This window comes from Acinonyx jubatus, chromosome D1 (assembly GCF_027475565.1).
Source record: "Acinonyx jubatus isolate Ajub_Pintada_27869175 chromosome D1, VMU_Ajub_asm_v1.0, whole genome shotgun sequence".
NCBI classification, from domain to species: Eukaryota; Metazoa; Chordata; class Mammalia; order Carnivora; family Felidae; genus Acinonyx; species Acinonyx jubatus.
The window spans coordinates 56,125,929-56,149,645 of record NC_069390.1 but is presented as its reverse complement, the minus strand read 5'-3'; the positions used below and the strand labels follow the sequence as shown (position 1 = coordinate 56,149,645).

The following is a 23,717-nucleotide window of genomic DNA, read 5'->3' as shown; positions in this document are numbered from 1 at the left end:
ATCTGGGGGTAAGAGCAGCAATTTATGTTTAAAAAGCTCTCCAGGTGATCCTGATACACACAAATCAGGATACACTGATTTGAGAATCAATGACTTAGATCAGGGATTGACTGTTTTTATAAAGGACACATAATGAATGTTTTGGTTTTACAGTCTGTGTCGCAACTACTCAGCTGCCAGTGTGAAAGCAGCCATAGATGACATGTAATTGAGTGACCGTGGCTCTGTTCCAATAAATAGGCAATGGGGTTTTAGAACTAGATATAGGTGGTAGTTGTATAACATTGTGAATGCATTAAATACCACTGAATTGTTTGTTTTAAAATGGTTAATTTTGTGGTTTGTGAATTTCACCTCAATGAATTACTTAAAAAAAGAAAAAAAAAAAAAAGCGCGGGGTGCCGGGGTGGCTCAGTTGGTTAATCATCCAACTCTTGATTTCAGCTCAAGCCATGATCTCACAGTTCATAAGACTGAGCCCCTGTGTCAGATGCACTCACAGCACAGAGCCTGCTTGGGATTCCCACTCTTCCTCTCTCTCTCTTCCTCTCTCTGCCCCTACCCCACTCATGCTCTCTAAATAAAGAAACAAACAAACAAACATTAAAACAAATAAACAAGCAGGCAGTCAGTGGGGCTTGGCTCACAAGCAGTAGTTTTCTGACCGCTGACCAAAATCAACTTTAATTCTTTGTTTAAACCCACTCCAGGTAACCCTAATTAGCAGTTATGTAACATCTGTCTGAATATGACAAGTCACTCACTGCCCCACAAAGCAATTTTTTTCACTATGGACAGACCTTGTTTCTATCTGGAGAGCTTTTTTCATAAGCAAAACCAAAAGCCCCGTCCCTATTCCTTCTACCCAAGTTTACTTATGATCCTGTTTCACTAAAAGACTCAATGCCAGATTGCTTTAAAGAATGAGATCACTCTAACTGGAGAAATATTGAAAGGAAGTATGTTTTTGTGCTAAAGAGAAAATAGAATCCCTTAAAGATACTCCACAGGGCAGCTGGCTGGCTCAGTCGGTGGAGCATATGACTCTTGATCTTGGGGTTGTGAGTTCAAGCCCCACGCTGCTGGGTGGGTGTAGAGATTACTTAAAAATAAAATCTTAAAATAAAAAAATAAAAGATACTCCACAGGATGGATGGACTTCTCACATACGCACATGTCCACCAGCTGCAGATTTTTATTAGATGAAGGATGTCTTAGGTTGGCTCAAAGGAAAGTGGTAATCGGCAACACTCCTCCAGATAAGAGAGGAGGCATTCCTGGCTAATGGGGATGGGTAGTTACAATATCTAAAGGATCTTCTTAATTTTGACCACCCAGGAAGCTCTTCCCCTTGGCACTCAATATCACCAGTCCTGGCTTGAAAGGGTTTGCAATGAGCTAGTTCAACTTAGCCAACAGTTCTTCCAGTTCTGGCCGAGCTTTGAACCTTCCTTTGAAGTCTTCTTCAGTGTGCTGGGGAGAAGAAAAAGAAAGTAAGTGAGAATTACTACAGAGCTTTCAGTTATTCATACATACACAGCATTAAAAAAAAAAAAAAGCAGGGCATCTGGGTGGCTCACTCGGTTAAGCATATGACTCTTGATTTTGGTTCAGGTCATGATCTCACAGTTTGTGGGATCAAGCCCTGAGTCAGGCTCTGTGCTGAGCATGGAGCCTGCTTGGGATCCTCTCCCACTCTTCCTGTCCCTCTCCCCTGCTCACTCTCTCTCTCTCTCAAAAATAAATAAATACACGTTAAAAAAAAGCCATCAGACAGCTCTGTAGAGAATGATTCAGATTCAACTAACTTTTCATGAGACTTATATTAGATACTAGGGATTCTAAGTTGGATCAGACTTCCTCCCTGCCTTAAATGAACTTAAGTCTGGTGAGAGAAGACAGACATATAAAGAATTAATGTCAGAATGCTGAGTATATCATTAGAAGCATTTAAAGAGAGGCAATGCCCAAATTCTCCATCTACAATAGGAAAGACATAAGGACTGGAATATTTAAGTCAGCATGACCAGCACATTTTCTCCTGTATACAGATCTGTGTGAAACCTGAATAACAAGAAGAGAATTAACAAGCATGGACTCAGAACAAGGAGAGCTGGATGCAGCAAATTGCATCAGTCTAAAATGACCTGATGTATCTGTGTCATAACAAGCCTTGTCTTGGCATATGGACCCAAATACTCAGTATTTAGGCTGAAGTTCCTAATGTTTTCTAAGTTTTGCATGCCAAATTTCCTTCTGATTGGCATTCTTCAGTCAGGCTACAGTCAAGCCTTAAAGGTCCAGGAAACTCTTCTTTAAAGTACATTTCCTTATTTGTGTTCTGATTAATTAGACTGTATGTAATCTTAAATCATGTTATTTCTGCACACAACTATGGGTTCACCCCTAACACCAGGATACTGTGATGGAGTTCTGCTCCTGTGGTCCATAAAGGATCATCCCTGATCCATTGGAAGAGGCAGGATAATGACCACAGTTATACCAGTCTGCAAACCTTTCCTGTTTATTATCTGGGCTAAATTACCCACATTTCTGTCTTGTTTCTAAAGCCAGATGCTCTTATCCATATTGAACACAGGTGGGCCACCAGGGGGCCTCTTCTCAAACTAGCACATACCTCCTTCACTGACAATCTGACTCCTTCAGGAAGATTGCTTTGGATTATTTCCAAGAAAATCTCTGCAAATGTAGCACTCAAACCGCTGATCTGCAAAGGAAAGAAGATGCTCTAAGAGAGAGCACTGAAAGCCAGGTGATTGGGCAGACATGGCAGGGGCTCAGATGTCAGCTTCAGCAGAGCTACAGGGCCCTTGGGTAGAGGATTAACACCCAGAGCCAGTTTCAGAGCCAACCTCTACAGGATTCCTCTTGCCATCAAAGTGTCTGCTTGCCAACATAGTAGTCATGGCTAGTGTCTGCTCCTGCAGACAATGGATGTCATAACTGGACCAAGAGGTTATCAAGTCCAGGATGACTTTCTGATTCAACTCAGGTGTACCCACATAGACTGGACTAGTGTCAGACCCTGTGCGGAGAATCCAGAGGCGAATCAGATGTGTAGTAGAAGGGCATGCAGGGGGCTGCAGGAACCCACAAGACAAATATCTCCTAACCTAAGGAGGTCAAAGACAGCTTCCAAAAAAAGGTAACTTCTAGGTGGAGTCTTGAAGAAAAACAGGAGTAAACTAGGAGAATTCAGCAGTAATAGGGAGGGTTTTCAAAGCAGAAGAAATCAGTAAAGTGTGTTGCATCACACAGTACTAGGGAATTAAAATGAGTTCCATGTATGGCTGGAATGAATGGGGTGAGAAGAGGAAAAGCAGGAAGAGAATCATAAAGGTATTTAGGCACTAAAGAGATCAAACTTTATCCTATGGGCCTCAGTGGCAAGATAGATCTTTCTTAAGATCTGTATCTCAAATAATTTATTTCTGATAATATTTAAAGAACTAAAGATTGTTAAGTACTTAATTTTTAAAGTTAGCATAATAGATTTAAGGTGTTACTACCTTAACATTCTGTTACGGAATGTTATATTACGGAACATATATTATGGAATATATACGTCTTATTGATATACTTCTTGAGTGGGTCAGAAAGGGGTGATGTCCATACACGGGAATATTATTTGGCAATACAAAGGAATGAAGCATTGATACCTGCTACAACATGGATGAACCTTGAAAACATGCTAAGTGGAAGTAGCCAGACAGAAAAGGCCATATATTGTATAATTCCATTTAAATGAAATGTCCAGAAGAGGTAAGATCATAGAGGCAGGAACAGATTTGTGGTTGCCAGGAGCTGGGGGGGACAGGGAAGGAGGAGTGACTGCAAATGGGTAGAGTTTCCTTTCGGGGTAATGAAATTGTTTAAAATTGTGGTGATGGTTGCCTAACTGTGAATATATTAAAACCCATTTAATTGTACATGTTAAATGGGTAAATTGTATATGAATAAAATTCTCAATAAAGCTGTTAGGGGGCATCTGGGTGGCTCAGTTGGTTAAGTCTCCAACTCTTGATTTCGGCTCAGGTCATGATGTCACTATTTGAGATCAAGCCCCACATCAGGTCCTGCACTGACAGCAGGGAGCCTGCTTGGAATTCCCTCTCTCCCTGTCTCTCGCCCTCCCTCTCCTCCCCCTGCTCACAAGCTCCTTCTCTCTCACTCTCAAAATAAATTAAAAAAAATAAACTTAATAAAATTTTTTAGTGTTTACTTTTGAGAGAGAGAGATAGAATGTGACAGAGGAGGGGCAGAGGGAGAGGGAAACACAGAATTGGAAGCAGGGATCAAACCCTCAAACCGCAAGATCATAACCTGAGCCAAAGTCACAGATTCAACCAACTGAGCCACACAGGCACCCCTAAAAAAATAAACTTTAAAAAGCAAAACGTCAGTTCCTCTACAATTGGTTTTATATATGCTGAGTGTAGGACACCTGTGGAATATCCCAGTGGAGAAGTCCAGTAAATAAGTGGATATCAGGTTTGAAGCTCAACGGAGAGATCAGGACTGGAGATGTTATCTAGGGGTTATTAGTATATAACCCATCAGGACTGGGAGATATGTATCAGGGGGTTGTCGGTATGTTATGATGGCCACTGAGACCCGGGGAATGAGTGAGATTGCATAGAGGGAAGGTATTACACAAGGAGAGATGGAAGGATCAAGAACCAAACCCTGGAGAACATCATCATTTCAGGGGGCAGGCAACAGGAAGAGAAGGGCATGGTAGAAGGAGAAAAAAATAGAAGAAGAACCAGGAGAGGCAAATACATTTCAAGTTTCTCCCAGAGTGCCTACCTGAACCACTCGCTCATGGGTGGTAAGAACTGAGTCCAAGAACATTTTGCTGCCTTGATCTTGCAGCCGCAATACCTCCATGGTTTTGGTGGGCATCGCATAACTATGGGAAGGAAGAGTCAGCTATGAGGAGGGTTCCTTTAAGTCAGCAGCACCACTTGAATCAGGGTGGTCCCTGAGTACAGCCACTCCTGCAATGCAGTGACTCCTGGAATCTAGGGCAGTTTATCTGCAACCAGGGTAAAGTAAGCAGATCCTCTTAAACCTCCTCCAGAAACCTCTAAACTGCCTGAAGGAACAGACCATGTCTAATGCCTTTTGCATCCCTAGTTCTTGCCTAATAGAACATTGAATAAAATCTGGTGATTAATAACTATTCACTGCTACTAAAGAAAAGCCAATTCTAAAAGAATTAACCTCATCACTTTGGAGGCTAACCTTGGGTATTTCACCTCTTCTGGAGAAATGAGGCATGAAACCCAACTGTTTTAAAAGAGCATAATTTCTCAACCTCAGCACTATTGACATTTTAGACCAAATAATTCTTTGTTGCGGGGGGGCTGGCCTATGTATCCCTAATCTCTACCCACAAGATGCCAACAGTACCCCCCTGAAATGGTGACAATAAAAATTATCTCCAGGGGTACCTGGGTGGCTCAGTTGGTTAAACGTCTGACTTTGGCTCAGGTCATGATCTCACGGTTCATGAGTCCTGTGTTGAGCTCTGTGCTGACAGCTCAGAGCCTGGAGCCTGCTTCAGATTCTGTGTCTCCCTTTCTGTCTGCCCCTCCCCTGCTTGCTCTCTGTCTCTCCCTCAAAAATAAACATTAAAAAAATTTTTTTAATAAAAAAAAATTATCTCCAGACATTATTAAATGTCCCCAGCTTGAGAAATACTGTTGTAGAGACTATGCTTGCTATAATCAGCTTCAGCAGATCTACATGCTGCAGTGAAAAGAACACTGGATTTAGGGTCAAATCTTGGCCCTCTAGCTTATTAGCAATATTTACTGAGGCAAGTTACTTGTCTCTGTCGGCCTCAGTTTATTCCACAATAAAGGGGATTATAATCTAGGTCTAAATTAATAGACATGTGAAGATCAGGTGTGGTGATAAAATAGGATCGATGGCTACACAGAAATACGGTATTAGTGTTATCTTGTCAAAAAGGTCATCAAAATGAAGATAAATAGAATAATAACAATAGAATTCCTGAATTTTCATGCCAAACAAAGCTTCATCAATTGATAGCAAGGGGCATGGCTCTCTACGAAATGAATAATGGAAATAATGGAAGTGGATTAGAGACATGATAGTCCTGGATTTAAATGTTGGCTCTGCCCCTTATTACCTATTTGACCTTGGACAATTAATTCAGTTTTCTGAGTCTCAAATTCTTCAGCTACAAAATGAGAATAATGATACCTAGTTCATAGAGTTGTTGCAATGATTAAATAAGATTATATAAGTAATTTGCCCGGCATAATATGACTACAAATGCCAACTCCCTTGCCCTTATAAAGAGTAAATGCTAGGTACTGCAAACTTCCAAGTAACCTCCCTAAATAACATTCCTTACCACTTTCTAGCACAATCTCTGACTTCCTCTTCCAAAAGCTTTCAGGAAAGTAAAAAGTATTCTAAAACGCTAGTTTTCTTTCTTGACATTCTGCAAATAAGACTGACTAACTAAAGTGGGAGTTGTCCATTCCTGCCACTGAGCATGCATTCTATTCAACACTTACTTCACAAGATTTTGTTCATTTGTTCATTCACTCATTCATTCATTCATTCAGTCATTCAACAAACATTTACTCAAAGCCTGTTTTGTTCTAGGCACACTACTGGGCAATATGTAGCCTATCCTTTAAAGGAGCTCACTAAGGGGTGCCTGAGTGGCTCAACTGATTAAGCGTCCAACTTTGGCTCATGATCTCACGGTTCGTGAGTTCAAGCCCCGCGTTGGGGTCTGTGCTGACAGCTCAGAGCCTGGAGCCTGCTTCGGATTCTGTGTCTCCCTCTCTCTCTGCCCCTCCCCTGCTTGCACTCTGTCTCTTGCTCTGTCTCAAAAATAAATATACATTAAAAAATAATAAATAAATAAATAAATAAATAAATAAATAAAGGAGCTCACTAAGAGTGTTTTGGAGAGACAAGAAAGTACACAAACATCTTCACTACAGTAAGAAAAAGGCAGTAATAGTCACGTACTGAATATTACAGGGACAAGAGAGAGAGAGGGAGCTCAGGGAAGACTTCACAGGTGAGGTAGCATTTTATCAAGTTATAAAGAATGAACATATAGGCATTTGCCTAGGCAGCATTCCAAAAAAGTGAAGCAGCTATTGATAAGCCCTCAGAGAAAACCAACAGAAAAACCATAGTTTGACGTACTTTGACAAAGAAATACTGGGAACTCTGGTCATTTCAAGGTAGAATAGGCCTTTGAGTAGTAAGAATACATGTAATTTTTCTTCAGTGTCTACACTTTTCTGTATTTTACAAATTTTCTGCAATAAACATAACTTGAATGATCAGACAGGGAAAGCAGAAGGGAAGAAATGAAATAATTGTCAAAAGTCAATCTAAAATTACAAAATAATGCTACCTTCAGGATAGCATTCTTACTGCCTGAGACAGGACACAAGGGAGCCTGTTGGGGTATTAGGGAACTTAGAATCCATGGATTCCACTAAATATAAATCATACCTCCATTTTAAGCAATGTAAGTGGACTTCAAGGAAAAAAAAAAAAAAGAAAAAAAAGTAGCGTTAGAGAGAGTGATGCTGAGTGATGCTTTTAGTCTCCACAAAGCACAGGGGCTACATCAGCTTCAGGCTTGGAAGCTGCTCCCAGATGAATAAGATTTCCATCTCCAGGCAGCTGCTCAGCAAGGGAGGCAGACAGATTAAGAAACCTGCAGGACCTTCTTCCTCTCCCCTCCTGGGTGAGTTGCAGCTGCAGCAGTGCAGACCATTTATAGAACAAAAGCCAGCACTTTGCTCCCCTGCCCAATTCAATCTCAAGGTCAGAGCCTTACCCCACCACTCCCAGAGGAAAAATGGATCATGATGAAATGAAAATCAGAAGAAAAGAAAATCATTTTATCTCTGAAAAGCTGGGCAGTTGAGAATGCCTAACAATACAATGGTCTGAAAACCTCAATCAATGCAGAGAAGGGAGTTGCTGAAAACGAACATCTCTTTATGCTCTGTGCTATTTGGAGAAACGAGCTAGAAAAGAGGCAAAAAGCAGCACATCATTCATTCTGCTGTTCTAAGAATCATGCCAATGACTATTAAAACTCAATCCAAGTCAATGAATATTTATTCAGTGCTTACTATGTGTCAGGTACTGGGAAAGGTCTTAGGGTTACACTGCTAATGGAGATGGAAAGTCCTTGCCTTATAGATCTTAGAGTCTAAGAAGGAAGACCAATAAAAGACAAGTAATTACGAGGGTAAGGAATGAGTGCCATGAAAGGGAAGTTATATAATCTTTACTTCTCCCAAATATTTAACATAAAGACTTAATTTAATGAGGTTCCCTGAAGAAGCTAAGAAAAAAGCAGGGGTTAGTTAAGTAAAGGGGAAAGAGTATTCTAAGCTTTAGAGAGCAAGCATATGCACAGGTCCTGAGGTGGAAAGGGATAAAATCAAAGCCTCTGTTAATTGGAGGGAGAGGAAGACGGAACGGGAAATATGAGTTAAGGCAACAGAAGCAAGCCCAGGCCATAGAGCACCTAGCAAGCCATGTGAGGAACTTTCATTTTGATCCTAAAGGAATGGGAAGCCATAGAAGGATTTGAAGCATGGTAGTAACATAATATTTCCATTCTAGAAAGATCACACTGAAAGCTGCATGTAGAACCAATTACAAAGAATTGAGAATTTGAAAAAAACGTGGATTCAAATCCAGACCTTGCCTTTTATTAGATGTATGACCATAGGCAAGCTTCTATTATATTAATAAATAATAATAATAGTAGCAGCCAACTCTCGTTGGGAACAGTTATAAGCACTTTAAATATATTATCTCCCTTAATTTTCACTATAGCCTTTGTATGTAGGAACTTGTATTAACTCCATTTTACAGATGAGGAAACCAAGATACAGAGTTTAAGTAAACTGCCCAACGTCACACAATAAGAATGCTGCAGAACCAGAGCAAAACCCTAGCAGTCTGGCCACAGAGTTGATACTTTGATTCACTATGTGTTAGGTGCTTAGGTGCTTCTTGGAATCAAGCAACATTATACAAAAAAAGCCAGAATGGTTGGCTGATAGTAGGTGCTCAACAAATGCTACTGCGTTCCTGCCTTTACTCAAAAGAAGCCAGAGCTTTCCACAGCCAGGTTTTAAAAACAGCACCTTTTAAAAAGTCCTTCTAAAAATGTAAAACACTATTTCAGGGAATTAACCCACTATAGGTATGATAACATTCTGTAAATGACACTTAATGCCTCTTTGCCACCACAACCTCTGAGAAGCTACCCCTAATCCCTGCCAGCTAAAAAAAATATATTCTCAGTAGCTGTTAATAACAATATTATTTACAGAATGTTTACAATGTTCTGGCCTCTCTGCTAAGTGCTATCATACACTTTCTTATTTAATTTTCAGAACTTAAAGGAATAAGAAAATTATCATCCCAGTTAGATAGATGAGGAAACTGAGGTTCAGAATTTCTGAAGGTCATATTGCCAACAACTGGTAGAACTAGAATTTGAACACAAGCCTTTTGATTCCAGAGCCTGTACTCTTAACCAATTGTTACTCAAAGTATGGTCCATAGGCAAGTTAAGTTGCTGGTGAACAAACTGCTTGTTATCAGTCCGTTACAAGATAAGAAGCATGCAACAGACATTAAACACACCAACATTTAATTCAGCCAACATTTTTTTTTTCAATAGTGAGACTTTCTTGATGAAGGAAGCAAAGCACTAATGTACATTTTGGCATTAGCTTCTGATATCTTTGCAGAGTGGCACTTTCAGGAAGCATTGTTCTAAATTATTATGCTGTTCAGCCTCCTTGAACTGACATTGCATTTCATCCTTCACTTACCACCTTCCACATTACGTTGTACACGCGCGCGCACACACACACACGTGCGTGCACACACACACTCCCTAAAATCAGGGACATTCTCCTTGGTATCCTCCAGTCAGGATGTCTAGTACAATACCAACCATACAGCAGGAATAGACTCGATCAGTATTTTAATTCATTAATTAAAGACACTTTCATTAAACTTCAGGAAATGTATACCATATACACCACACACTTGCATTGTTCAGTCACGTTCAAGAACCTGTCATTCTTTCAACAACGGCTTAATGTCCCCCATGTGGCAGGACCTGTGCCAGATGCTAAAGAAATAAAAAAGAACACAGTTCCCACTAGTCAGTAGGGAGGGCAGCTGACACATGAATAGATTATTACGGCCCAAAGCACTAAGTGACATGGTAGAAGTATGCGTCAAGTGCTGAAAGAGCAACCAACTCTCTGGGGCATCAGGAAAAGATAAAGCACATCTTTAGGCCTAAAACAATTGAAGTACTATTAGCTGTGAGAGCTAAAGTCACAGGTTATTATCCAATCTTTTCAAGTGCATGTTTAGCACAGTTATATTCCACGTTACCAAGGTTTAAAAGTTCAAATTTAGCTTAAGAATTTAAATTAGACCCTATACGATTAAAAATACTGGGAGTCAGGCAGAAATGAGTTAAATCTAGGCCACTTACTGGTTTTGTGACTTTTGGGCCTGCTGGGCCTTGGTTTCCTCATTTGTAAAATGGGAATTTACTGCTATCTAATGAGTAAGAAAGTATAATTTTTACCATATCCACACACCAGGCCACATATTACTTGCCACAATGGCCAACCACCAAAATGATTATTCTTTAAATAATATGGCAATAAATGGCAAACCACCAAAATGATTTTTCTTTAAATCAGTTCACTTAAAAAGTTATTTAAAAAATAAACTTGAGGGGCACCTGGGTGGCTCAGTTGGTTAAGCATCCAACTCTTGATTTCTGCTCCGGTCATGATCTCACAGTCATAAGATTGAGCCCTGCGTTTAGCTCCACAGTGAGCATGGAGCCTGCTTGGGATTCTCTCTCTCCCTCTCCCTCGGCCCCTCCCCTGCTCACATTTTTTCTCTCTTTCAATAAATAAATAAACTTAAAAAAAAATAAAAGAGAGACTTGAGATGTAGAGCAACTGTAATTCAAGTTGCTGATATGTAAGAAAATGGTAAAGCCACTTTGGAAAACAGTTTGGCAGTTTCTTATAAATTTAAACATCCACTGCCCTTACCATTCGACCCAGCAATCAAATTCCTAGAGAAATGAAAACATGTTCTCACAAAAAGCTGTACATGTTTATAGTGGCTTTATTTATAACTGCCCAAAACAGGAAACAATACAAATGTCCTTCAACTGTTGAATGGATAAACAAACAAGCATCCACTCAATTAAATGCTAATCGGCAGCAAAAAGGAACAAACTACCTGATACGGGCAACAGCATAGATCAATCTCAAATACATTATCCTAAGTGAAAGAAGCAGACTCAAAAGGAAAAATACTGTATAATCCCACTTATATGACATTCTGGAAAAGGCAAAAACTATAGGGGCACCTGGGTGGCTCAGACGGTTAAGCCTCCAACATCAGCTCTGGTCATGATCTTGCAGTTCATGGGTTAAAGTCCTATGTTGGGCTCTGTGCTGACAGTTCAGAGCCTGGAGCCTGCTTTGGATTCTGTGTCTCCCTCTCTCTCTCTCTGCCCCTCCCCCACTTGTTCTCTCTCTCTCTCTCAAAAATAAGTAAACTTTTTTTTTTTTAACATTTATTTATTTTTGAGACAGAGAGAGACAGAGCATGAACGGGGGAGGGGCAGAGAGAGAGGGAGACACAGAATCCGAAGCAAGGCTCCAGGCTCCGAGCTGTCAGCACAGAGCCTGACGCAGGGCTCGAACTCACGGACTGAGAGATTGTGACCTGAGCTGAAATCGGACGCTCAACCGACTGAGCCACCCAGGAGCCCCAAGTAAACACTTTTTTAAAAAAGTATTAAAAAAAACTATAGGGGCAGAAAACAGATCATTAGTTGTGAGGGACTAGGGCTAAGAGGAGGGACTGACTACAAACGTGGGAGGGAACTTCCTGGGATAATGTAAATGTCCTACATCTGGATGATGATAGTACATACTGTCATTTGTCAAAACTCAGAAATTGTTCACTAAAGGGGTGAATTTTACTGAATTTAAACTATATCTCAGTAAGCCTGACTTTATATCACTATTATAAATGGAAGACCAGTATCAGCTGCCATCCATAGAAGTTAAAAAAAAAAATTACAATGGGGGTGCCTGGCTGGCTCAGTCCGTAGAATATATGACACTTTTTTTTTAAGTTTATTTATTTTGCGGAGGGAAGGGCAGAGAGAGGGAGAGAGAGAATCCCAAGCAGGCTTCATGCTGTCAGCGCAGAGCCCCACGTGGGGCTCCAACTCACGAACCATGAGATCATGACCTGAGCTGAAATCAAGAGTCAGACACTCAACCAACTGAACCACAGAACACATGACAGGTGCCCCAGAACACATGACTCTTAATCTCAGGATCATGAGTTCAAGTCCCATGCTGAGCCTAGAGCTTACTTTTAAAAAGTACAACAGAAACAAAATAATGGTATAAAATTCTCGTTAGACATGATTGCTAGCCAAAGACTCTTGAGTCTGAGGTCCTTTCTCTGCTATAAAGATTAGGAGGTGCTAGAGTGGTGTTAAGGACATACCAGAACCACACTAAAAAATCTCTCCTTGACATAATTAGGATGAATGAGAGTTAAAAAGGGAAGAAATCTCTCACCATGTGATTTAATGTTATTTAAAGCAAACTACAGGGCATCTCACACCTTCTGAAACCCTGAGAGATAAGATATGTAAAGTGCCTGGCCTGGAGTAGATAGCCAGTAATTGTTAGTTCTCTTCCCCTACAGTTTTCCAACAAATCCAAAGAGTAAATGAAAACCAGAGCAGGCGAAGAAAGCCTAAATAAATGGGGAGATATACCTCGTTAAAGGATCAGAGGAATCAAAATAGTTGCCAATTCTCTTCAAATTGACCTACAGATTCAACACAATCCCAATAAAATCCCATCAGGTTCCTTTCTGTAGAAATCGACAAACTATAATTATAAAACGTTTAAGGAAAACCAAATGACCTAGGATAGCCAAAATAATTTTGAAAAAAAAAAAAGTTGTAGTTTCAGTAATCCAGCTACAGTAATCAAGACAGTCTGGTATTGGTATAAGTATAGATACATACATCGCTGTAACAGAAGAGAGTCCGGAAATATACCCACACATACATGGTTAACTGACTTTCAAAAAGTGCTAAGACAATTTGATAAAAGCTAGAAAATCTTTTTAACAAATGGTGCTGGAACAACTGGTTATTTACATGAAAAAAAAACCAAAAACACTTTGATTCATATCTCATACCATATACAAAAATAACTCAAAATGGATCATGGACCTAAAAGTAAAACTTAAAAATACAGAACCTTTAGAAGAAAACACAGGAGAATATCTTTGTGATCTTGGGTTAGACAATACTTTCTTAGATATGACACCAAAAGCATGAATAAAAAAAATTAATAAACTGAACTTCATCAAACTTGAAAAAAGTCTGCCTTCCAAAGGACTCAGCTAAGAAGATGACAAGATAAGTCACAGACAGGAAGAAAATATTTACAAAGCATACTGAAAAAGAACTGGTATCCAAAAATAGATAAAGAATTTTCATAACTTAATTATAAGAAAACAAACAACCCAATTTTAAAAATGGACAAAAGATCCGAACAGTCATCAAAGCAAATATATACCAAATTAGCACATGAAAAGATATCAAAATCATTATTTATTAGGGAAATGAAAATTAAGACCACTCACTATGAAATACTATATATCTATTAGATATATCTTTAGGGAAAAAAATGACAATACCAAGTGCCGCCCAGGAAAAGGAGTTACTGTAACTCTCATATGTTGTTGGTGGAAAAACAAAATGGTGCAGCCACTTTGGAAAACAGACGTCAGTTTCTTACAAAGTTAAACATACATTCACCATACAATCTCCAAATCCCAGGTTTAGGTAGCTATCCAGGAGAAAAGATATATGCATGAGAATGCTTATGACAGCTTTATTTATAATTAGATAAATAAACTAGAGAACAATGAAAATGTACATCAACTGGTGAATGGATAAACCAATTAAGGTCCAGCATTTAATGGAATACTACTCAGCAATAAAATACTTGCAAAAACATGGATGAATATTAAACGTATTATGCTAAGTGAAAGAGGACAGACACAAAAAGCTACATACCGTATGATTCCATTTACATGATGTTCTGGAGAAATTAAGACAACAGGGACAGCAAATCAATTGTTGGTTGGGATTTAACTACACCAGGGCACTGGGGAAATTTGGGGGTTAATAGAACTGTTCTACATTCTGATTGTGGTAAACTAGATACCTAAAAGGATGAATTTTACTAAATGTAAATTATACCTCAAAATCTCATTTAACGACAAAGCAGAGCATGCCACTCACACCAAAAACATCCCATGCAAAGGCATCCTTCATACCTTTCCTCAACTTTAATGGATAGATGGTTGCAGAGGTTGTGAACATATTGGGCATAACTCTCTGCCAGGGCCATGTCGTATGCAGTCAGGTGAATGTTTAAAACCCCATATTCATAATCTGTTCCCAAATTAATGGGTCTCACTTCCACTTTTCCTCTCTTCTTCTTGGGCTGAACCAAAAACAAAAGGAGAAAGAAAATAAATCAAAGTATTACACAAAAAATTCTAATCATCCCATCTTGTTATCAAAGAAATCAATCTTTCAAATAAATTTACCATTTTTGTCTTAGGTTACCCTACCTTCAAATTGAAGTTTCTTTGGGAAGAAAAGAGTAGCTTTCCTTACCAGTCTGGGCTATGACATCAGCCAACAAAAGGAGAGGGAATATTGCTGGCATTCCTTTAACACAAATACAAGTGACTATCTTCTGCAATTAACTTGATATGAAACCCATCTCTCATCTCTGGCCCCCAGTTTCCCAATTTTCAAATTGGTGGGTTTTTTGATTCTTAATCTAGAATCCATGGAGGAATTTCAAATGGTCTATCAACCCCAAAATTTATATGCAAAATTTTACCAGCATGCATATTTTTCTGAAGGAAAGAATCCTTAGCTTTCATTAGAATCTTAAATCAATTGCAAGGAAACCCAGGATTAGTTCTCTTCCAGCCCCTGCAGCTTTCAATTTCTGCAGTCATTTAGTCTTCCTTTTTTTTTTTAAGTTTATTTATTTTGAGAGAGAGAGAGAGAGAGAGTGTGCACACAGGGAGGAGCAGAGAGAGAGAGAGAGAGAATCCCAAGCAGGCTCCCTACCATCAGCTCAGAGCCCTACGCAGGGCTAGATCTCATGAACTGCGAGATCATGACCTGGGCCGAAACCAAGAGTCAGATGCTTAACCAACTGTGCCACCCAGGAGCCCCCAACTTTCTTTAAAAAAATTGAGAAATAGACAAATTATTTCTTTTTTTTCACTAAAAAAAATTTTAACATTCGTTCATTTTTGAGAGACAGAAGGAGACAGAGCATTAGTTGAGGAGGGGAACAGAGAGAAAGGGAGACACAGAATCCAAAGCAGGCTCCAGGCTCTGAGCTGTCAGCACAGAGCCCAATGCAGGGCTTGAACCCACAAACCATGAGATCATAACCTGAGCTGAAGTCAGACTCTTAACCAACTGAACCACATAGGCGCCCAAGAAATAGACAAATTATTTCTACTTTACCCTTTTATATTGCTTCACTACATATCAACCTGTGCAGGCTGTGGTAAAAAGTTAAAATGAGGCCTGGGAAAATAGATATTTAACCTAACATAGATCAGGATCAAGAAATCTTCTCAACCAGAAATAATCTAACCTGAATCCCCATCAAGAGGGGGGTACTTGCTAAATAAATCATGGAACATTCATACAATAGTATACATTATGCAGCTTTAAGAAGGAATAGGAATTTCTTTCTGTACTATATGGAAAAGTCTTTAAAATAAATGATAAAAGCAAACTGTAGGATAACATGCTCAGAATATTGCCATGCATACCAAAAAAGGGTGTGTGTGTGTGTGTGTGCGCGCACGTGTGTGTGTGTGTAATTACATATGTATTTATTTGCTCATATATTAAAAATATGTCTGGAAGGATGCACAAAAATACTAGTATCATTGGCTCCCTGTGAGGGAACTGGATAGCTTGGGCATAGGAGTGGGAAGGAGACTTTTTAAGCTATTTCTCTTGTATATTTTTTGAATTTTTAATAAAGTTAATCTTTTGTCAGTTCAAAACTAGAATCTTAAACTCTACCATATTTTTAAGAAAATTTTTTTAGTAAAAGTTTTATTGCAATATAATATGCATACTAAAGTGGTGCCTGGGTGGCTCAGTTGGTTAAGCATCCAGCTTCGGCTCAGGTCATGATCTCTCGGTTCATGAGTTCGAGCCCCACATTGGGCTCTGTGCTGACAGCTCAGAGCCTGGAGCCTGCTTTGGATTCTGTGTCTCCTTCTCTCTCTGCCCCTCCCCTGCTTGCGCTCTGTCTCTCTGTCTCTCTCTCTCTCTCAAAAAATGAATAAAACATTAAAAAAAATTTTTAAATACACATACTGAAAACAATGCATAAGTACACAACTCAATGAATTTTCACAAAGTGAAAATACCTGTATATAATCAGTATCCTGAATAACACATAGACGACTACTAGCACCCCAAAAGCTCGTGCTCCTCAAATAAATGACCACTATTCTTACTTCTAAAACCATAGAATGATTTTGCCTGTTCTTGAAATTAATGTAAATGGAATGATACGCTATGTTATCTTTTATGTCTGCCTTCTTTCATTCATTATATTTGTTAGATTCATCATGTATTTGGTGAAATAGCAGTTCTTTCCTTCTCATTGCTCTAGTAGTCTATTGTATGAATATGCAACAATTTATCCTTCTTACAGCTGATGGAAATTTGGATTGTTTCTAACATATGTCCATAATTAATAGTACATCATGAATACCTACAATCTGAACTACTGAATTATAGAGTATGCATATGTTCATCTTTAATAAGTACTCTCAGTTTTACAAAGATGTTTCCAATTTCTTCTCCCACCAGGATGAATGAGAGTTCTAACTGCTCTACATTCTTGCCAACACAAAACTTAGTGTAGTTGAGTTTTCTGGTTTGCTTTAGCCATCCTGGTTGGTATTAAATGGTAATGAATTAGGGTTTTAACTTGCAGTTCTTTTGGGTCTATTGAGCCTGAGCACCTTTCCATTTGGATACTCTCTTTTGTAACATGCCTATTCAAGTATTTTGCCCATTTTTTAGATTAGGTTGTCTGCCTTTCTCTTACTGATGTGTAGATTCTTTCTATATTCTAGATATGATTCTTTGTTAAATATACATACTGCAAATATCGGCTCCCTCCCTATAGCTTCCCTTTCATATTTTAATAGTGCACCTTGATGAGTAGAAGTTCTTATTTTTTATGTAATTCAATTTACTCATTCTTTCTTTTACAGTTATAGTGATTTGTGTGTCCTGTTTAAGAAATCTCTACCTTAATATTGTGAAGATATTCTCATATGTCATCTTCTAGTTGTAGATTATTTTAATATTTACATTTAGATCTATAATCCATCTTAAAGTAATTTTTGTGTATTGTATGAAATAGGAGTCAAGAGTAATTTTTTTCGGGGTGCCTGGGTGGCTCAGTCGGTTGAGCATCCGACTTCGGCTCAGGTCATGGTCTTGCAGTTCGTGAGTTCGAGCCCCGTGTTGGGCTCTGTGCTAACAAACAGCTCAGAGCCTAGAACCTGCTTCGGATTCTGTGTGTGTCTCTCTCTCCCCCTCCCCTGCTCATGCTATGCCTCTCTCTGTCTCTCAAAAATAAATATTTAAAAAAAAAATTTTTTTTTAAAGAGTAATTTTTTTTCATAGTCATCCAGTCCAGTTGACTCAGCACCATTGGACGGTAGTGTCACTTTTGTCATCTAAGTGCCCACAGATATATGGATCAGTTTCTATACTCTTTATTCTGTTCTGTTGGGCTATTTGTCTGTCCTTGAGCCAATACCACATCTTAACTATTGAACATTTACGATAAGTCCTACTATTTGGTAGAAATAGATTTTTTAAGGGGCGCCTGGGTAGCTCAGTAGGTCAAATGTCTGACTTCGGCTCAGGTCATGATCTCACAGTTTGTAAGTTCAAGCCCCATTATCAGCCTCTCTGCTGTCAGCACGGAGCCTGCTTGGGATCCTGCCTCCCTCTCTTTCTGCCCCTCCCCCACTCACAGGTGTGCACAGTTGCATGTGGCATGTGCTCTCTTTCTCTCAAAAATATAAACATTTAAAAAAAAAAGAAATAGTTTTTTGAAGAAAAAGGTCAAAAATCTATCTCTATTTACATGTCTTAAGTCACCCCTATGTAACAGCCAACAGCCTAGTAGCTGCTACAGCAGAACTGTTCCTGGGGAAGCACCTGGAATGATTCTCTCCCATCACTGCTCCCTGGGTCAGTCCAAGATAGCAGAGGCCCAATCTAGGAGAGTAGGAGGAAGACCAAGAAATGATCCTTTCACAAGACCAGTAATACTGATGACAGACCTGATCTCACAGGGATGTTCTGAAAACTGAACAAAACATTATGTAAGGTGGTTAATACAATCTGTGCCACATAATTAAACACTGAATATATATAAACTTTTATTGCTATTTTCACTTTTATATTCCAATCTAGCACAGGGCCTGGCAAAGAGAAAACATGCAATGAATCACAAGTTTAGAATTTTAGAACTGGACAGCATTTAGAGACAATTGTGTCCCAATTCTTCATCTTTGCAGGGGAAGAATACAAAGCCTAGAGAAATTAAACATGTCCCCCAGAGCCACACAGCCAGGCAAGCAGATCCTAGGTACTAAAACCCAGACCTCCTGACCCCCAATACAGGGATTTTTCCACTGCAGCGTCTGCATTGCTAAAATTCTTTTTATAACCTTTATAGTTTCTGGATTTCCTATCTTTATGATGAAAGTCTTCCCCACTTCTTTATTATGTATATAGTCTCTTATAATTTCTCATTGCTAAAATTCTTAACAGTCGTGGCCACCCCAGGGTCCTAGACTTTGCTATGAGTGAGAAGCCAACCTCTAGAGACCAACCATCAAAGAACAGGAGCTTGTCTCTTTTTCAGAGCCTACCACATTCGTGGCCAAATGCAATGATCCAGACTTCTCATCAAGACATTCAGCACTGCAGTCAGAGCTGTGAAGAATGCTAACGTAGGAATGCAATGAGGAGCTGCTAAAATTTTCCAGCAGAGAGGGGAGGAGCTTCTCTGAAGCCTTTAGAAAGCTTTTATAACCAGGGAAAATGCCAGGCTCTTCAAAGGTGTCACTTTAGGGGAACAAAACAAAACCAAAAAAGCCGATTCCAGTATCCCTCTTGGCATCTCACTTGCTTTTCTGTGTTGACCTAGATATGCCTGGACCGATCCACACTATCAGGAGCCCACTGTGACATTATACTTCAGTTCTGAGCCAGGGCACAGCATAGCCAGCAAGAGCTTGCCTTCATATAATATCAGTCACCAGTTCCTATAATTTTACCCGTACAATCTTTCTCATATCCATCCCCCCCTTTCTAACCCTACTGCCTGAGTTTATGCCCTTATGACCACCATGGGGAGTTATTAAAGATATTGTGCAGGGGCGCGTGGGTGGCTCAGTTGGTTGAGTGTCCAACTTTGGCTCAGGTCATGATCTCGCAGTTCGTGGGTTCAAGCCTCACATCGGGCTCTGTGCTGACAGCTCAGAGCCTAGAGCATGCTTCTGATTCTGTGTCTCCCCATCTCTCTGCCCCTTCCCCACTCATACTCTGTCTCTCCCTCTCTCAAAAATAAATATTTTTTAAAAATTAAAAAAACAAAGATATTGTGCAAAGGATCTACATGAGCTGTGTTTGGGGAAGCCCACCCTAGTTGCACATGGAGGAGAGTCAGGCAGGAAAGGAAGAGAAGATAGGAGAAAGGCAGCAGGGAGAATGGACTACTAGTGTCCACCATCAAACTTCGGCATTCCTGTGACTGACCTGTATTCAGTGTGTGATGGCCCAGGGTGGCCATTCTTAGATCCCTATAGGGTTGTACTATGACCTTCCAAATAGGCCATGGGATATATTACTAAACCATTTTTGTAAAACAAAGTCTACATTATTATCCCCATTTTACAGAGAGAAAACTGAGATCCTCTGAAAGTACCTCACTTGCCCAAGGTTACTAGGAAGCTTTGCTGGGAACAGGCAGATAGCGAAAGGAGTCAGATTAGAATGACAGGCTGCTGTAATTGCAAGGGATCTCAGAAACAATACAGTCCCTCTTTCTTTCCCTCCCTAATTTTAACCAAGGGGAAAGCTGAAACCCAGAAGGGGGAAATGACTTGTTTACAGTCACAATAGTAAGGACATGGCAAAGATAACCACTTTATGTCTAACCATGGCTGGAAGCTGGGTCTGTGGCCCCAAGCCCAGGCTCTCTCCTCTGGATTCTGTGTGAAAGTGATAATATCTGCCTAATAGGTGGCATTTTCCAGGTGGGAAAATTGGGAAGGAATAGTACCATCCTAATCCTCAAATGAAAAGGCAAATATGCCTGCAGCATATTTAGCTTCCAAAAATTCTGGTGATGAAAATTTAAAAATTTACACCTGAGGGGGCACCTGGGTGGCTCAGTCGGTTAAGGGTCCGACTTTGGCTCAGGTCATGATCTCATCTGTTCGTGGGTTCGAGCCCTGAGTCGTGCTCTGGGCTGACAGCTCAGAGCCTAGAGCCTGCTTCAGGTTCTGTGTCTCCCTCTCCCTCTGCCCCTCCCCCACTTGCGCTCTGTCTCTGTCTCTCAAAAATAAATAAACGTTAAAAAAAATTTTTTTTAATTTATACCTGGGGACCTGAATGATTTGGTGATGGTACTCTGAACAGTCCATACTGAGTTTATGAGGTGCACAGAAATCAAGTGACTATGTTTATAACTCAATGTGACATACTCAAGAGACACACACCAGACAGAAGGCCTGGCCCTGACTAGGATGGCCAAAAGTCACAGCCTGGTACTGCATAAAGAACACTATACTTAGATGGAAGCCAAAGAAAATCTGGACTCAAATCCTGTCTGCTTAGTCACTAAATGACATTGAATGACCTCTCTAGGTGTCAGTTTCTTCACCTGTAACACCTAAAGTTCTTGTGACGCTTGAAATAGTAAATTTATATGAAATGGAAATAGCATAGACATCACATAGGTTCTGACCACCTTGGTTCAAATGCTGGTTCTGGAAATTACTAGCCAATTAGGCAAGTTATTTAATCTCTCTGAGTCTTAGAGTCCTCAGACAGGGCCTTTAATAACTAGGATATCTGAGGATTGAATAAAATACACTATTTATAATGTTATAAAATGGAATAACACTTTTATTTTATTTTTTTACTTTCTTTTTTTTTTTATTAAGTTTTTAAATTTCAATTCCAATATAGTTAATATACAGTGTTATGTTAGTTTCAGGTGAACAATTCTATACATTACTCAGTGCTCATTGTGTTAAGTATACTATAATATTATAAAATAGAATAATGCTTTTAAAGCCTGGTACCTAGTAGTTACAGCATCTGGTATACAGCAGTTACTCAATAAATGGTATCTTTAAAAAAGGTTGAGTAATGCATACCAATAGAGCATTATTATACTATAAATTGGAGGTAATCATGCTCCTGGTATCCTACTGGCATGCTTTACAGAATGAAACACTTATTAAGCACCTGCTGTATGCAAAGTACTAATTCAATCACTCTCAGCAAAGACCCCAACAAAACAGAAAACACAGTCCCAGCCTTCAAGGAATTTACAGTTCAGAGAGAGAGAAGAGACACGTGAAAGACCAAATCTCAATTTAAACATAAAGAGCAGCCCACCTCCATAGCAAGTTCAGCACAAGCTACTTTGCTGGACCATGCTGATTAACTCCCCAAGCTGCTGGTTGCAGTTGAAAGGGCAGTAAGCAGACACACTTAAGGGTATATAGTAGTTACTTAATAAACGGTATCTTTTTTTAATGTTTGTTTATTTTTAGGGAGAGAGAGATAGAGCACAAATAGGGAAGGGGCAAGGACAGAGAGGGAGACACAGAACCTGAAACAGGCTCCAGGCTCCGAGCTGTCAGCACAGAGCCCAATGTGGGGCTCAAACCCACAAACCGTGAGATCACAACCTGAGCCAAAGTCAACCGCCTAACCAACTAAGCCACCCAGGTGCTCCAATAAATGGTATCTTTTAAAAAGGACTGATTTAGACCTACCTACTTCTCAGGTCTTATGGTCCCTCATCCCCTACCTTAGACCCCATGATTGAAAAACTCCTTGGGGCGCCTGGGTGGCTCAGTCGGTTAAGCGTCCGACTTCGGCTCAGGTCACGATCTCGTGGTCCGTGAGTTCGAGCCCCGCGTCAGGCTCTAGGCTGACGGCTCAGAGCCTGGAGCCTGTTTCTGATTCTGTGTCTCCCTCTCTCTCTGCCCCTCCCCCGTTCATGCTCTGTCTCTCTCTGTCTCAAAAATAAATAAAGGTTAAAAAACATTTTTTTTAAATAAAAATAAAAAACTCCTAGGTTTCCCCTCCTTGCAGAGTCTTTGACTCTTCACCCCACATGATTAATGTGAGCAACTCCTACTTATTTTTAAGACTGAGCTCATGTTCTTCCAGGAAGCCCTCCCTGATTCCTCAGGTTAAATTAGGTACCACTCTTATGTGTTCCCATAGCAAACCCTCCACCATATATACCACTACCAATCACATGTATGCCTCTGCATTTATTCAACGAATATTTACTGACCACTAGTGATGAGCAAGACCATGGTCAGCATTAGGGATATGACAGGTAATAAGACAGCCATTGTCTCTGCTCACTAACACTTACAATCTATAAGGAAAGGCATATACAGAACAAGTAATTTTAAGGAGACGCATGTTTTACGAGAGGAAAATAGAATGCTACGGGATTGTAAAAAGGCAGACTAATGCTATCACCATCATCATTACCACTTATGGGCTCTATGTTTCAAACACTGTGCTAAGTACTTAAAGTTTTCTTAATTTATTTCTCACAACAACATTGGGAAGTATAATTCCTACATAAAGCCTAGGAAACTCTGGCTTGGAAAAGTTAAATGATGTATCCAAGGACGTACAACTAGTAAGCATCAGAGCTGAATCTTTAACTCAGGTCTGCCTAATTCCAAAACATTTCTCTTAACCTCTGTCTTTCCCTTTAGGCAAAGTGTGCAGAGCCTGCCAGTTTCCTCAATATCTATTCTCCATTTTTCCTTTAATAAGATAACTGCTGAAACACAACAGTTGGCAGATGGCAAACTTTATTCATGAAAGAATAATTAAGGAAATCAAAGTAAAAAAAAAAAATAACAGAACTGCTGGATTTTAGCAGGGTATATGACCATTTATAATAAAAACTGCATGTCCCAAGCAATCTTGTAGCTAGGTATGGTTATATGACTCACTTCCAGCCAGTGGGACAAGAGCTTATGTACACTACTTTCCCTTTCTCCAGCCTGCTTGATGGAATGTGGACATGATGGCTGAAGAGGGAGCGGCCATCTCAGGACTAGGGGTTAGAAGCAGTATGATAAGTGTGGCAAAGCCAAAAGCTAGAATATCTACTTATGCTTTTATGTGAGAGAGA

At 39.7% G+C, this 23,717-nt stretch overlaps 1 protein-coding gene across 1 annotated transcript in view; it reads right to left on the bottom strand.

Moving 5' to 3' along the window:
- Positions 1-1,177: 1,177 nt before the first annotated feature.
- MRPL48 (mitochondrial ribosomal protein L48) overlaps positions 1,178-23,717 on the bottom strand; it is a 66,980-nt gene continuing 44,440 nt past the window's right edge. Inside the window, exons 7-10 of the mRNA XM_053202534.1 lie at positions 14,494-14,663; positions 4,831-4,933; positions 2,639-2,728; positions 1,178-1,473 (exon numbers count right to left, since the gene is read on the bottom strand). Of these exons, the coding sequence (XP_053058509.1) occupies positions 1,399-1,473; positions 2,639-2,728; positions 4,831-4,933; positions 14,494-14,663 (438 nt within the window). The 3' untranslated portion in view covers positions 1,178-1,398. The remainder of the gene's footprint in view (positions 1,474-2,638; positions 2,729-4,830; positions 4,934-14,493; positions 14,664-23,717) is intronic.